The 17,455-nt window shown below is 42.0% G+C and overlaps 1 protein-coding gene across 1 annotated transcript; it reads right to left on the bottom strand.

Annotated features, from left to right (window-relative positions):
* Positions 1-485: 485 nt before the first annotated feature.
* On the bottom strand, positions 486-7,972 carry LOC308311257 (aldo-keto reductase family 1 member B1-like; the record flags this gene model as incomplete). Its single annotated transcript, XM_080757904.1, has 10 exons — positions 486-593; positions 917-999; positions 1,188-1,271; positions 2,771-2,852; positions 2,969-3,075; positions 3,463-3,585; positions 3,805-3,882; positions 4,552-4,662; positions 6,135-6,287; positions 7,907-7,972. 10 exons carry the CDS (start codon positions 7,970-7,972, stop codon positions 551-553), a joined length of 930 nt encoding a protein of 309 aa, XP_080614030.1. The 3' UTR covers positions 486-550.
* Between the last annotated feature and the right edge of the window lie 9,483 nt (positions 7,973-17,455).

Raw genomic sequence — 17,455 nt, 5'->3', positions numbered from 1 at the left:
TTCTTTATTCGGATTTGGATCCCCATTAGCGTCCACTGTCGCGGTAGCTAGTCTTCCTGGGGGCCACATAAAACATCACAATATAAAACAAACTAGATACAAACGACTGACTAAATCTCTAAACATCAATATCAGCCACATAGTTAAAAAAAGGGGGGGGTTTTAAACACTTTCAACATGAATCGTGGCATTTAAGAATACACTGCATATACACATACTGTATGTGTACATTGTACACAACCCATTTTGAAGGTTGTGCTAGGAACTGGTACAGTCCATTAATCACTTCTAACCCTATAAATGTACTTGACCCGGGTCACCTATGGCTATATACTTGGTTCGCTCTTCCCCTCGCCCCCTCTACACCAAATCTCTTCACCAAAAGTATCTGATCTACAACTCACCATGCGTCTCAATGCAAGCTTATAGATCTGCCCTTTTTTTTTTAAACTCTTGCCCCAGAATAGGGACGCTAGGTTTCATGACTATTTTCCCGCAAACGGACAGAACTTCAGTCTTCGGTCCTAAATGCAGTCAAGCCCCTGATGAATTAGTATTCTGCATTCAGTGGAAAATCTTTGTGGTTTGAGCCCCTGTAGAGAACAGAAGAGGAACTTAGATTAGAGGTCTCTACTGCAACACACCTTTACATGTAAAGTAGTGTATAGGCATATATGGAGACCGATCCGATAGATATGCAGATATGTATTGCATAACCGGGCGGGGCATGGATTCCCAATTTGCATCGTTCCCTAGTAGATTGGGCACGGTCTAGTTTCTATTAAAATAAATTCTCTACAACATCCGACACAAATGCATCCACATCCATAAGGCATTTTGTAAATTATACATTGTCACCAATAAACAATATTACATAATATTATTTATTGTACAGTACATGAGTATGTCCACTCACCAGTTCATGGGGAAACCTATCCAGTTCCTGTTAAAACTCTGAATGGTCTCCATGTCTTCTTCACTCAACTTGAAGTCAAACACCTGAGCGAGAGACAGACAGACAGACAGACAGTCACAGAAGGACAACAGAGTCGGCAGATCTGCAATAAGGAGCTAAGGAATCTCTTGCTATTGTACATTAAATCATGCAATGACTTACTGTACCCCCCCCCCCCTCCCATCCTCCATCAGGGGTTTTTGTTCCACAATGTGATTGCACAGTCAATTACCTGGAAGTTCTCCTTGATTCGATGTGGCGTCACAGATTTGGGAATGGCGATCACGTTCCTCTCGATATGGAACCTGATAAGAACCTAGAGAAACAAAATAATCTAATCTTTTAAAATTGGCTTGAACGCAGACTGCTTGGTGTCTGGACAAACATAACGGGACCCTTCATATATGCAAACGGCGTGAAAGGCCAGCTTTGGCTTGTTTGATGAAAACGTCCTTTGATTATGTTTCTGTAAAGATCCTATACTGTATGTGTGCTTAGTTAGGGACGTTATTAAGCTACACAGCCTCATGGTATTGAGCAACTACTAATAATTTGTTCCTAATCTTGCCCTGCCTGGTTAAATAAAGATTAAATACAGTAAAATTGAACTACCTCCTGAGAAGAGGTTTAACCCTCTCGTACTGTAGCTACAGAATGCAAGTTTAAATTTGCCAGAGTAAAGTAACACATTCTCAGATGGGTAGGTGCCTGGACCTTGAGATTCCAGCTAGCTATGTAGTTCATATTGAGCATGATACATTTTTAAACCACATCCCGCATCCCTATTTTGGGCATGTCATTATAGGACAACATTATTATTATGTTTTCATTTTTTATCTCAAGGTTTTTCTACACTGCAGGTCTACAAGCTAAGAATGCATCACAATGCAAAGTGTTGTGAGCTTGTAGATTGGCTACTTTGACTAGAGCCCACCTATCCGGTTACCATTAGTGTACTGTACGCTTACTGTAATACTAGCTAGAAGAAAATAAATAAGAATTCATTGGTTAAAGGGTGACTTTTGCTAATTTATTACCTGAAACGTTTCGTTCTATTGTAAGGACAGACACTTTAATGTACCTACTGGAGACATCAGAAATTCAGAATGCATCTGTAATATGTGAGATCCATCCCTGCACTTCCCCACTGCTCCCAATAGTTAGGATGAGTTAAGCCCTAACCACACCAAAGGGTCACGAGTTAATGCTAAAACTGTCTTGACCCTTTGGTGTGGTTTGGGCCATTGATTTCCATACGTTGAATCACTGGTCAATGTGGGTAAATGTGCAACAAGACCTATCACACCGCTAAAACCGTCTTTAAAAGCAGAGGACATCATTTTGTACAAATGTACAATTGTGCATTGTCTCCTAAAGGGCAGCTACACTGCAGAATCTTATGTGAAGTATAACTTAAACAAAAGACAACGATCCCTCTGTGCTCAAATACGGTCTGGAACATTGCCATTAGCACTGGAGACTGGCAGGTTTAATGCCACTCCAGAGGAAGAGATACTGCTTGTTATGTGAAAATGAGATCCACTTTCTGTCTTACTGCTCTAAATATGATGACATAAAGAGAAGTATTTGTTAACAAGATGTCTTCTACTGTATTTGTAGGGATTTCCTTGAGTTAGAGGACTGAAAAAATGGAGATATGTTTTGGTAAATTAGTTTTTGTTGTGGCTGAATTCATGTCAAGCTTTGGAGAGAAGACTGAACACTCTGTATAATTGTACAAACGCACCCAAAACAGCTAAAGGGGTTGAAATTATGATGATTATGTTAAAACTTAGCAACCGTTTTCTCTACTACCTGTGCTGGGGTTTTGTTGTACTTCTCAGCGATGGCCTTGATCTTGGGTTCCTCAAGCAGAGTAGGTTCATCGCGTTGAGCCCTTTTGGAAATGTCATAGATGTACAATACATGACACAGCATAGCTTAGCATATCAGGCTGTACTATTGTATAATGCACTGTATAACACAACTTTAGCTTTATTCGCCATCTCTCACCAAGGTCTGTTAGGGGACCCCAGGGGGCTGTAGGCTGTGACTGAGATATCCTGTGAGTGGCAGTAGTTGATCAACTTGTCCTGTGTCAGATACGGGTGGCACTCAATCTAGAGGGGGACACACACTCAATTTTATCAACGTCACGTGGCATGATCTTTCATCCTTGACCGAACGAGTCAAAATGACTTCTATTTGGCCCGTTTGCGAATGCAGTGAGCACTTAATATGAGACCTAGCAGATCATGTCTGTCTGTGTGTGTGTGTGTGTCTGTCCCGCTATACGTCCAAATATGGAGTGTGTTGCATCAGCAATCACTCAGCTCCATATATGGGCACAAAAGGGGCCAGGTCCACATATACAGTAACAGCGGGACAGACACACAGACAGACAGACAGACAGACAGACAGACATGATCTGCAGGGTCTCAGCTGCGTTCGCTTCCCGCGTTTGCGCGTCTTACTGGTATAAAGGGTGTTGATGACTTGATGTGCACCTGGTTCGTGGCCGGCTTGTACTTGAGGTCTGGCTTGTTTAGAATGGCTTCAGTCTGTGCCTTGTTGAAGTTGGAGATACCGATGGCTCTGACCAAGCCAACATCCACCAGCTGCTCCATTGCCTGGACAAATGGAATGCTGGAATTATTATTTTCATCTTCAGTTAAAATGTAGTGGAGTGGTATCTTTCTCATTCCCATCGCGCAGTGATGCTTCCACATGCGTGAAGGCAGTGCACTCATTCACTTGCTCCCTCACCAATACCGTTGCTTCCCCACACTTCCTCCCAAACTCACTCATTCGCTCACTCCTTAGTTGCCTTCATAGTCTTTACTGTTTACCTCCCAGGTGTCCAATAAGTTGCTGCCATCAGGAATGACCTTGCCGTCCTCATCAAGAGGAAATAGGGAGTCTCCTGGCTGCACATGTAGAAATAATAAACACAAACAGGAGGTCAGAGCAAGAGATTAACCCAGGATGTTGAGAAAATAAAATCTAATAAAAACTAAATTGTATTTTTCCCGATTGGCCTAAGATATAATATGCCAGGGACATTAAAATGACTCACAGGACTCACTCCTAGGCCACCACACTACATGCCCTCATTTTGAAAATGAGGGCACTGATGAAAGTACAGATTAATATATTCTAATTGTATGTAGTGTAAGTGGTGAGGTTCTCAAATAAGCCTCTAGTGTTTCTCACCTCACCGGCACAACAACTGAACAGTCATCTTTCCTTTGGACATAACTAATTGAATATGTATGTGTATATGTTGTGCCAGTAGCATGGAATCGTTTTTTTCAGTTTTTGTTATAACTTTGCTTGGATAAGTGCTCGTCGTAGTAGTAGTGGTAGTGGTGGTGGTGGTGGTGATGATGATGTTGCCATTTTGTGTAGCTTTATCTGATCCACAGACATCCACTTCTCAATGTCATAAAAACCCACATATTTCTGCTAGACCTTGCATCTGTGTTAGCATTTTGATATAAGAGCAGATGTTCTGGGATACCTTGCATCGCCACATGTTGTCACTGTTGAAAAGAAATACCTGACCTTTTTCATTTTTTGATTCCTACTGTCTGTACCTGGAAGCCCATAGGAAAATGGACCAAATAGAGGTCCAGGTAGTCCAGTTGGAGAGCCTTCATAGTCTTCTCACACACACCCCTCACCAGGGAAGGAATGTGGAACCATAACTGCACCATAACTATAAGAGAAAACATAAGTTTATAATAGTTTCAAAGTTGCATATGGAGGGAGGACATGTTGCATGCTTTCCTCGCAGTCAAAGCTTGTCACTCCACGGGAGATAATTTGACATCTTGTCTCCTGACTCTTTAATAAACAATATGGCTTATGGCTCTATGCAATCAGATCAGCTGCAAAGCAATTCACCCTTAGTGGAATATAAAAATCATGGAACTTAGAAAGAATAAATATGGTTTAGGTATGTCCTCATAATAAGGTAGTATAAAATGCATGCTTTGTAATTAAAGGCAGTGGAGAAAAAAAACTGCCAGGCTAAATGTTTTAGCCTGGATTTAGTCCGAATTAGAGTAAGCCTCAAATTCTCTGGATTGTTGGTATAATCACAGACTCACAGTATGTAATACAGTACTAGTAGTAGTGAAATGAGATCAAACCTGGCAGTGTAACAATAATACAGTGCAATAGTTATTAATAGTCAACTATTATGAATAGTTAACTATTAATGAGGTAGACCTTTATTGTTTCCGTTTCACCCAGCTGATGGTGTCAAAGTGAGTTCAATGTTGTTTAATGCAATCAGATAGTTTGTTTGGTTGTAAGGGCTGTCAAGGCCAGAAAGTAACTATTTTCCACTCAGTAGGCGTTCCCGCATAACTTCCGGGTATGATGATGATGTCACGTGCATACCCTCTTTCTCAGGGACACTTTGACACAGGCCTGGCCTGGGTGAGAACCCTTCTGGCACCATGACTTTATGTATAACCCATTTTGAAGCTTCACTTTGCATATTTGAATGAACAGAATTTAATGCATGTGGAAACGTTGCTAATTGCCAGGGTGCCGGCCCGGTTCCGGCAAGCCGCCCCACACCCGAAACGGTAGAGAAATGACAGTTACCATGTGGGGGTCCCCGGGGAGTCCCCGGAACATCCAGACCCCCAGGAACGTGCCCAGGGGGCCGGACCGATTCTGGTGAGTTAATTACCATGTTGGGGTCCCTCTACTGTACTGTATTGTATTGTCACTGTACTGTACTGGCCCACCCGAAAACATCATATATACAGTTTGTGTGTGTGTGTGTGTGTGTGTGTGTGTGTGTGTGTGTGTGTGTGTGTGTGTGTGTGTGTGTGTGTGTGTGTGTGTGTGTGTGTGTGTGTGTGTGTGTGTGTGTGTGTGTGTGTGTGTGTGTGTGTGTGTGTGTGTGTGTGCGCGTGTTAGGTTGCACACAGGTGGTGAAAAACAACCATGCTATTTTCGTGCTCATACCCAGCCAGCCAGCAATCCAGCCACACACATAGCTCCATAAGGGAGTGGTTGCACCACTCAAAAATATGGATATACCAAACAAACTATTCCAAGACCTACTTGAAGAAACGTGTCGGATTCATCCGTGCACATCTTTGGTTCACTCCCACATGAACATGTACATACTGCGATTACTGCGTTCTGCACAACTCACCTTACTTACAATGAACAGCTCCTCTCGTTTGACCAGGCCTTGGTCCATCATGGCGTGGATTCCAGCACCCACTTCCCCTTCATTCTCATAGACGTATGCATATGTATCTATGTGCCTATAGCCTACGGCCTTTTGGGCATTTCCCGGCTCTGCCTGGAATCATCAGAATACAAGATTTCTATCAGCTTGTGCGTAGATCGTACCAGTGTTCATTTAGTCGATTAAAAGTGTGTGTGTGTGTGTGTGTGTGTGTGTGTTCAACCAAATGTAAAATAAGCCATTATGACTCAAGGCCCACCAAAATCAGATTTAGTCAAATAAAATCTTATATTATTTAGTCGACTAAAATTAGACTCAAACTACAACTTTTCGGATGACTAAAATGTGACTAAAACTAGGCTAAATGAAATCTTATTCAAAAGGCACAACTAGATCGTACAGGGTAAAACACTGTTTAACTGTGAGGATTTGACTGAGTAGCAGTAGCGTATTTGTCGTCTCTAAGTCTGCGGTTCTTTGATTTGTGTAATCTTGTTTTATTTTGTGAGGCAGTGGTGGCCACTATCAATCATCATATCCAGTGTTTGGCAGTTATCAGTTTGAAATTATATTTTTTGTTCTGAATGTGTGCAAATGTTATTGTAGGAGCCAAAATATACATTTTGTTTGTTGTTTATTCTATTTGTTTATTTTTTCCCACGCTTGGGTTTTCGATGTGCCACAGCCCTCACCTGATTGATGAGCTCCTGCTGTGTGTCTGCTAATCATTGTACTTATGTCAGCTGTGTGTCTGGGCAGTGGCATTCAGTGAGAGAATGGGCGTGAGCTCTAGGCTCAATATTTTCTGTTGACCGTTTAATCGTTTATCCTTTGATCGTTTATACCAACAGAGTACGTTTTCATTTATCAACATTTTCAGTACATTTTTGGACCTTGTTTATTTGTCAATAAATCACCTTAACTACAATAAGAACCTTTCTGGATTTGATTGAAAGAAACGCGTCATACAGTTCCTGCCGACAGCTCGGCCTCATAGCACTACTTCTAATTTGAATTGATGGGAAGAAGTAGTCGCTACAACAGTTATAGTAAATTCAGAAGGAAAAAATCTGTTTGATTGATGTACCGCCACTGCACTGACAATCGCTACATCTTGGGGGGGGGGGGAAGGAAAATTAAATAGGTCCCCTTGTTTCAGAGTGGTAGATGGTGTTGCAGTCAAGGGAGACGTCACTCACTTTAGATTGCATATCAGACAATAAGTTGGAGAGAGTATGCTATGGCTCTCAGATTTTTTCTCAAAAGGTCAATCTAAACAGTATTTCTAGCCAGAGTAACCACATTCAACTGCCGTGGAAATTTGGGAGGGGGGGCACCCGGATCCTCTCTTCTAGGTCACAGATTTACATCTTCGGTATTTACACAATGGAAATAAGTTCAATGACTTTTTGGGGTCATCCTTTTGACTACTGTGTGCAATCTGCATTCTAATGTTTTTTTGTTTTTTCTGGTCAATTAAAACTAAATGCCCATATTACAGCTAGAAAACAAAAGTCCCCTTTGGCTTTTATGAATTTCTACAAGTGCATGACCACGGCTTAGTGTTAAAGACCATACTTTAAATATGAAGCAGCGTATGTCTGCAGTAACCTATTGACATACAGTATAGTATGTACAATAAACCAACAGGCACCATTGAAACCTGAGGCTCCAAGCTTGAACAGACAAAGTCTGAATGATTACACGTAAAATGACAAAATGTCTTGCCTTACCCTCCACGTTCCTAGGCCCACCACAGGCATCTTTGCTCCGGTGTTGAGTGTGACAGACGGTATCATGATGTCGGTTTGATTTGCTGCTGTAGAACTACCAGTATAATCTACCAGCCTCTCATGGACACCTCTGCGAGTCTGTGTATAAAAGCTGGGATTTAAAGGCGCCTGAACAGCAGAGAGAAAGAGAGAGAGAGAGAGAGAGAGGGGGGGGGGGGGTGGATTGCAACCCACTTATGTAGTCATTCTATTGGCAATCTGAGAATCCCATCGTCAAATATTCGGGAAAACAGCGCCTCCGCTATTCTATTGGTAAACAGAAGAGTGGGACGGGTCTATGTGCGATTTCAGGCTTCTGCCCTAGAGCCTCCCTGTAGGAACATGACTCAGCACTTTTTAGAAAACTCACATTTTGTACTCAAGTAAAGTACAAATACCTCAAAACTGTACTTAAGTACAGTACTTAAGTATATGTGGGCTAGAGTTAGTAGGCCTAATAGTCGGACAATGTGAACAACTACACGTCAAATGGTTCCACGTTTCATTTATTTTTTTAATATAATTTTTATCCCACGATTTTGCAACCCATTTTTTCACCCAGTGTCAATTATCGAATGTAATCGTGGGCGCTACACTTCCTCTGCCAACCTGGGGGGGGGGCAGCGGAGTGACCTCCTGCTTCCTTCTATGCATGAGGAGTCCAAGCTGCTTCTTTTCATCTGGCAGGGGGGAGCTTACCCGGCCAGTTCCTTTCCCCTCCATCAGGCGCCCCGGCTGGCCAGGGGGAGGTAGTTTAGATACCAGGATTACTGCATGTTTTTTGTGAGGGTATACCCTAGGGGACACGTGGAGAACATGCATGTTTTCATTTTTATTCTCCTTTTGAATATATATGCTTTGTAGCACTTTGAGATTTGTTTCAAATGTTAAGTGTGTTATAAATAAAATGTATTATCATTATTATTATTATTATTAGTAGGCCTATAGTAGTACTAGTATTATTATTACATTTATTATTATTATTATTATCAGAGATGGGAAGTAACGAAGTACTTCGTTACTGTAAGTACTTTTTTTCGAGTATCTGTACTTTACTGAGTACTTATTTTTCTGACTACTTTTTACTTTTATCCGTTACATTTTAACACAAGTAATAGTACTTTCTACTGAGTACTTTTCAAAATAGGCTCGTTACTTTTATTTTATTGCATGACACCTGTGAAGTTGCCCGAAAGGCCAAGGCTCCAAGAACAGTCAGGAATGGTAGTTAAGGGCTTTTATTTTCCCCAAACTCCTCCACCAAAAGTCCATACAATTGTTCAGTGCAATAATTCTCAATAGCAAACTATATTACAGGCAACAAAATAAAAATAAAGAAAGGACAAAAAGATAAATAAATACTTGGGCAACACTCCTTAACAAAACCCAAACAGGATGAGAGCTCTCTTCAGGCTGCACCTTGATCACACAAGGCCCTGTAGCTCTCCCTCAGGGATGTTATTTGTGTCAATGCCCACATCCAACTAACTAGCCTGTCCCTGCAGCCTCCTTTAAATAGGAGTGGGTCCTACCACTGGCACAGACTCAATTAGTACATTTCTTCTCAAATACTACACTAATAAATAAATACTTCCAACCACCTTGAATAAACAGTAACCTAAACATTCTAAATAATGTGTTACAATTAAACAAGTATAAAACAGAATGAACACTCAATGACAATTACTCAAAGAATAAGGAGAAACACCCCTCTCCTGCATAGCACTTGGCCCTTTCCTCATCAAGGGAGATGCCACCAGCAGTGCAGGAGAGACAACTAACCAATCAGTGATTACCATTCAAATAAAGTTTAAAACAACAGTCCTTGCATGTTATAGGAAACAGTTTAATGTGTCTTTGTATATAGGGCACGGGTTGCCCCGTGACAACACCGATTAAAATAATAATATAGGCGCATTGAACGTACCATCAGAAAAGGAAGGGAAAAAAAGGTCCCTCGCAGCGCACACACACAAGTCAGTGAACAGAAGGTACCGTACGACGGTGAAGAGTAGACACGTTGAGATTGTGAGACAACAGACTATAAAGAGCACCCGCGACTAACAGAAGTGAGCCCCACGCATTAAACGAGAAGCACCACCGCTTTATAAAATAGCTGTCCGAATTTGACTTTTCACTGTAGCGCTGCGTAATGATCCACACTCCACAGCTGTTCTCGCTGATTCTCCAATGCGAATCTGCGTCGCGATCATCAATTTGTAATTAAAGAAAGCTTCTGCAGTCTGCACACACATGTACAACAACAACAACAACAACAACGCCACAGCTGGGTGTACTGCTTGCGTTTAAAGTCGTTTACAACCGTTCCACAACTTTCCACTGTCCAGCTTTCCCCTGCTGTTCTCTGGGATAGAAGCCTTATTTATATTCTGCAGCAAAACGGTGTCGCACGCCTAAAATTGCAGATCCACAAGCTCACAGCTGGGCGTGGATGAGACGCGTTGTGAGCTTGTACATCTGCTATGTATTTAAAACGTTAATAATACATGCAGGCCAGGGTCTTCAATTTTTTTCAGGTTGAGTTGCAGTGTTGGCTTGGATGCCATTTGGAGGGTGCTGTGTTAAAATGTGTGAGTTCATCTATTATTGTTGTTAATGTTTTATGTCATTACTGCTCATCCACAGATTTAAATTCATTTGTAATAAAACTGAGTTTTATGAAATTCCTTATTTGTACCAATTGTTCTGCCCTTACTATACGTTGGTGTACATTGTGTATGGCTTGGCAGACAGCTAACAAGGTTCCCAATAAAGCTCCAAAGGCAGTGACTTGGTTTGGGTTCTTTAGTGAAGAATACATTGTAAAACTGCAATACAGAAAAAATAGGAACACAACATTGGTGTCATATACTGTAAAATAATAAACCAAACATAGTTATTGTATGCATCATACAAGATTACAAAAAGAACATGTAAATTGCTTTAAGAGCCAAGAAGTTTAACAAAAACACACAAACTTACAGACTTATCCTGTCCAAGGCCTGATAGAAAGGGTTAACTCAACATGTAGTGAGTGAGCTCTTGACAGTGTGCTGGCTTAAACTGAACTGACTCTGACCAAACTAATCACCTCATAACTACCCTTGTGAAGCTACCAGGTGAGGAGAATTACTAATTAAGCAAAAGAACATTGGTCTCCATTACACATAGGGCCTACTAGGTGAAAGGTGAACTACCTAGAAAAGTAAACAGCACACTCCCCGCATGGTATAATTGGTTATACCACTATACAGTCTCTTTTTGAAGAAGAAGAACAACTTCTGACACAGGTCTAGAGTACACCTTGGGAGTACCTTGTCGGATGACCTTCACGTCGACTTTCCTCACTTTCTTTTCGTGACCGGGATCAGCCTTGACGAAGAGTCCTGTAGGCCACCCACCCCCCGTCACCCGAGAGTCCCCCAACAGCATGACATCTCCAACTTGCAGATTGGGCTTTTCGGCCTGCCATTTCCTCCTAGGCTGTAGAGTATCCAGGTATTCCTGCTTCCAGAAGCTATCGGAGAGGACCTTGACTCTACTAGGACTAAAGCAGTTGAACTTCTTATTAACATGAATGGTGGTAGGGCAATTACTTAGTGGTGGGTTGAAGACTTCCTCATTCTCCCCGCTATGATCTTCCTCAGTTGATAAGCGCTCCGTTAAGAATCTTTCTTCCCTAGCTTCTTGTTTGACCGTAGCTTCTCCATCGTTGTCCATTGTTAACTGGTGCACTGATGAAGAGGTAAGTATGGTTTGTTTTGCAACATGGTGTGAATATTTAAAATAGCCTGCTTCAGGCCCTTGTTGCTCTGCTTCATCCTCTCGCTGCTGAAGCACTTCCTCCAGCTGCTGCTGAAGCACTTCGTCCTGCTGCTGCTGAAGCACTTCGTCCTGGCGACGCTGCTGCTGAAGCACTTCGTCCTGCTGCTGCTGAAGCACTTCGTCCTGGCGACGCTGAAGCACTTCGTCCTGGCGACGCTGAAGCACTTCGTCCTGGTGACGCTGAAGCACTTCGTCCTGGCGCTGCTGAAGCACTTCGTCCTGGCGCTGCTGAAGCACTTCGTCCTGGCGCTGCTGAAGCACTTCGTCCTGGCGACGCTGAAGCACTTCGTCCTGACGCTGCTGAAGCACTTCGTCCTGGTGACACTGAAGCACTTCGTCCTGGTGACACTGAAGCACTTCGTCCTGGCGACGCTGAAGCACTTCGTCCTGGCGCTGCTGAAGCACTTCGTCCTGGCGCTGCTGAAGCACTTCGACCTGGCGCTGCTGAAGCACTTCGTCCTGGCGACGCTGAAGCACTCCGTCCTGGCGACGCTGAAGCACTTCGTCCTGGCGACGCTGAAGCACTCCGTCCTGGCGCTGCTGAAGCACTTCGTCCTGGCGACGCTGAAGCACTCCGTCCTGGCGACGCTGAAGCACTTCATCCTGGCGACGCTGAAGCACTTCGTCCTGGCGACGCTGAAGCACTTCGTCCTGGCGACGCTGAAGCACTTCGTCCTGGCGACGCTGAAGCACTTCGTCCTGGCGACGCTGAAGCACTTCGTCCTGGCGACGCTGAAGCACTTCGTCCTGGCGACGCTGAAGCACTTCGTCCTGGCGACACTGCTGCTGCTGCTGAAGCACTTCGTCCTGGCGACGCTGAAGCACTTCGTCCTGGCAACGCTGCTGCTGAAGCACTTCGTCCTGGCGACGCTGAAGCACTTCGTCCTGGCAACGCTGCTGCTGAAGCACTTCGTCCTGGCGACGCTGGAGCACTTCGTCCTGGCGACGCTGGAGCACTTCGTCCTGGCGACGCTGAAGCACTTCGTCCTGGCGACGCTGCTGCTGAATCACTTCATCTTCTAGAACACATGATTGCAGTGCGTCTGCTTCAGCTGATGCAATTTCTGCAGCTTCCTCTGATTTTAGCAACAGCAGATTAGCTTGTAGATCAGCTTGTTGTTTTAATATTTCTGCTTCCTTGTGTGCATAGGCTAGTTTGACAAGTGCAGCTTGTGCTTTAGCACGTGCTTTTACTGCAGCAGTACTGATTGGTTTTGAGCTCTTCACCACCCTTTGAATGTGACATGATGAAGAGAATAAACTGCAGTGTTGAGCCATGTCTTTCTGTGAAGCCCGCTGTGCTTAAAGTCTTTTTACTGTTCTGCCCTTACTATACGTTGGTGTACATTGTGTATGGCTTGGCAGACAGCTAACAAGGTTCCCAATAAAGCTCCAAAGGCAGTGACTTGGTTTGGGTTCTTTAGTGAAGAATACATTGTAAAACTGCAATACAGAAAAAATAGGAACACAACATTGGTGTCATATACTGTAAAATAATAAACCAAACATAGTTATTGTATGCATCATACAAGATTACAAAAAGAACATGTAAATTGCTTTAAGAGCCAAGAAGTTTAACAAAAACACACAAACTTACAGACTTATCCTGTCCAAGGCCTGATAGAAAGGGTTAACTCAACATGTAGTGAGTGAGCTCTTGACAGTGTGCTGGCTTAAACTGAACTGACTCTGACCAAACTAATCACCTCATAACTACCCTTGTGAAGCTACCAGGTGAGGAGAATTACTAATTAAGCAAAAGAACATTGGTCTCCATTACACATAGGGCCTACTAGGTGAAAGGTGAACTACCTAGAAAAGTAAACAGCACACCAATAAAGATTTATAATATTGTTCTTTTTGACCTGTTAATGATGATAGTGGGATTACACCAGGTTTACTGATGTCTCACGTGCTTGATTGTACATCACATAGCTGCTCCTGCATTTCTGGCTTCAACTTCCACTCATCGCCCAGTTGACTGCCCAGGAGAGGTTGCCAGCTGCCAGTGTCATGGTAGATGGCAAGGTTGATGTTGTCAGCTTGATGCAGGAGAATACAGAATATATCTATCTGGGTGGGGTCCTCACCACTGCTGAATTGAACCCCAGCTTGAAAGCATGATGCAGGTAGATCACAACCCGTCTCCTCCAGATCTGACCGGAGGGCATTGTGTTTCAGTCAACCTAAATGGCACAAAACACCCCAATTAAAACGTATATTCTTGGCAGATATGCTAACACAAGAACAAAAGTTATCTACATAGACCTATCTAGATCAATCAACTTACTTCTCCATCTAATGACACAAGTTGATAAGCTTTTTCCCTCCACGATGAGAGCAGCTGTTTCACATTTTGCCAGCCGGGATCTGCCTCCTTACTCCCCCAGACCTTGAGCATCATCTGGCAGAGCTGTCGCTTGTTATCCTCATTGCCCAGAAATAACTTACAAGTCCTGGGGGTTCCTGGTTGCTGTACCTTGCACTATGAATGTATCAGAAAATCGACGCCTCAGCCTCTCCTGCGCCTTGATGGAAGGTAGTAATTGTAGTAGTAGTGGTAGGAGTCAGTGGAGAAGATGAGATTCTTCTTGGCCACAATGTGGTCAAGCATCTGCAGGCATCGAAAATAGGAGATCCACCATCTCACAATGTGTGACATTGCAACACATTGTGAGCTTGTAAATAGTCTATTTGAAGTACAGTACTTGAGTAAATGTATTTTGTCACTGTAAAGAAATGTATGAAAATGGCAGATCTAACAAGCTAGCAAAGTCTTGTTTTGAGCGTGTATACCATTTTATTTATTATATACGATACAACTTTATTGTCAGCTTACACTGAAATTTGTTCCTCGTATACATTTTAATAACTATAAAACAGGAACCTCTTTTACATTTCCACTCCACGGCGACAATATACAAGGGGTAAATATATTGACAATTTCATCAACAAATAAAAACTAAAATGTTAGGGAGGGACTAGAGAAAATAAAGAGATCCAGCAGAACTAAAAGACAAAGTCATTTTATGTTTGATTGCACTCGGGTGCATGCTGCACTCTGAAAATAGCATATCTAAAAGCTCACAACACATTGCGGTGTATCTAGTATGCATACTATGTAGTAGGCCTATACATATTGCATACTAGATGTATGCACCTAGACTAGTATCTATGAATACTATGAATCAACCATATATGGTGATCGTTGCTGTGGGGCAACCATCCATATTTCAACTTTTTTGACATTTTATATTTTAACTTTTGTATACGGTATCATGGTAGCCTACATGGTGTTGTGACACAAAAGTAGAAGAAATAGGGAATCTACAATCTCTACTAAACCGGTCACAGTTAAAATATAACAATTTTGGGTTCAAATATGATTTATTTATTTTTTAATTAATAAATAGAGTTGGGGGGTCGGTTACCATTTCAAATATGATTATTTTGAGGAGTCCGCAGCCTGAAAACAACAGTTTTGAAACATTGATGATAACAAATATAATAAAAAATATAATCAAACCCATCACCATCTGAAAGGCACTTTGCTGAATAATTAAGAAAAAATATATATGTGACAGTTCTTTCTGAATACATGTATATATATGACAAATAAACCAACAAAAGTAACAATCACTTAAAATAAAACTATAATATCAATAAAACAGTGCAATAATATTCCTTTATGCTGCAGTGACACAGTTACAGTAGAGAAATGGCTTATAGCGCCACCATGGGGCCAATTTGAAAATTGTGGCTGAATTGCGGGTTCAAATAAAATGTTGTGGATGGGGATCAGCTTAGTATTTCTCAGTCACTTTCACAACCAGCCCGTGTGCTCCATCAGGGTCCTAGCAGAGCACCTTACACCTGTTAGACAGGGTTATCAGTGTCGTACAAGGTCAACAGGAACACAGCCCCTGTGAAGCTGGCAAGGTGACTGGTCGAGAAACAATTCATCATTTACCCATCCATTAGTGAGTAGGCCCACCCGGGTATTTATAGGTGTCTGTAGTGCTCACCCTGGTTGTCACGGTGCAACCCTTATAATAAAAATATTTTTTTGCAGAGTTTCGACAACGAGCAAACACCAGTTTCTACATAGAAAGGAACGTTGGTCCTGAACTTGGAAAGTTGTTGTTCATGTTTTTCTGTTTTATTTTATTGTCGATGCGTTATTGCTTTTCATTGTGGGTAATGTCACAGGTGGAAACGTTACAGCTAATTAGAAGCAGGGGCGTGACTGTAGTCAGAGTATACGGCTCTGGGATTGGCTACCTACATTGGTCGTTGCTGTATCTTGCACTAGGAGTCAGTGGAGAAGATGAGATTCTTCTTGGCCACAATGTGGTCTAGCACCTGCAGCCCATATTCCACCAAATGTATGAGCTCCACCCAGTTTGTGAGTTTGTGCTTGAAATGTACTGTAATTCTGCAAACTGTTAATACATATTTCAATCAATCAATCAAAGTCATGTTACATTTCTACTCAGTCGCAGACAAAACTGCATATGGCTAGAATGGAAAAGGCTGTGAACTGCTGAACCACATGCTGTCAGCGCCATCTGCTGGCATATATGGTACAAACAAAAATGCAATTGTATTGCTGTGGAGTGTGGAGTCTGTGGACCAGTCATTTGAACCCAAGCATCCCTGTTCATTTGTGGAAAATACAGATGTTAATTTAGTGAACATTTGAGGTTGTGTGGTGCATGCTATGTAAATATCTCAGGCCTGTGGTGTGAAAAAGCATGTAGGTCATGTACACACAAATAACAAAAGCCATGCATTGGAGGGCCCTCAAAAATACAATGAACAGGTCAAGTCTCTCTCACCCAAAAATAAGGTAATCTCAGATAACTTAATTGTAGACTGTTCATTGAGTAAAGTTCATAAGTAAAAGTATCAATTGCAATGTAGAAAACTGTTACAAGTAAAGGTCAGTAATTAAAAATGTACTTGAGTAAAAGTACAAATGTATTGGTATAAAAATGTAGTTAAAGTACCAAAAGTAGAAAGTACTCTCTCATCATTTAGAATTTCACATGTTTTCAAGTGTACAAAATAGGAGATCCACCATCTCACAATGTGTGACATTGAAACACATTGTGAGCTTGTAAATAGTCTATTTTAAGTAGGCCTACAGTACTTGAGTAAATGTATTTTGTCACTGTAAAGAAAGTTATGAAAATGGCAGATCTAACAAGCTAACAAAGTCTTGTTTTGAGCTTGTATACTATTTTATTTATTATATGAAATTACGCTGAAATGTGTTCCTCGTATACTTTTTAATAACTATAAAACAGGAACCTCTTTTACATTTCCACTCCATGGCGACAATATACAGTACAAGGGGTAAATATATTGACAATTTCATCAACAAATAAAAACTAGACTAAAATCTTAGGGAGGGACTAGTGGAAATAAAGAGATCCAGCAGAACTAAAAGACAAGTCATTTTATGTTTGATTGCACTCGGGTGTTGCACTCTGAAAATAGCATAATATAAAAGCTCACAACACGTACATTGCGGTGTATCTAGTATGCATACTATGTAGTAGGCCTATCATTCTATGCATATTGCATAGGCTACTAGATGTTGGTGACAGCTATATGGGTCACGTGGTGTTGTGTGCTACTAGCCTACGTCACTCATAGAAAGTCAGCTGTTCGCAAAGCGGC

Source organism: Protomyctophum bolini (genome assembly GCF_963924005.1).
Source record: "Protomyctophum bolini genome assembly, chromosome: 23".
NCBI lineage: Eukaryota > Metazoa > Chordata > Actinopteri > Myctophiformes > Myctophidae > Protomyctophum > Protomyctophum bolini.
The sequence above is the reverse complement of the archived record's forward strand: the minus strand, read 5'-3'. Positions and strand labels throughout refer to the sequence as shown.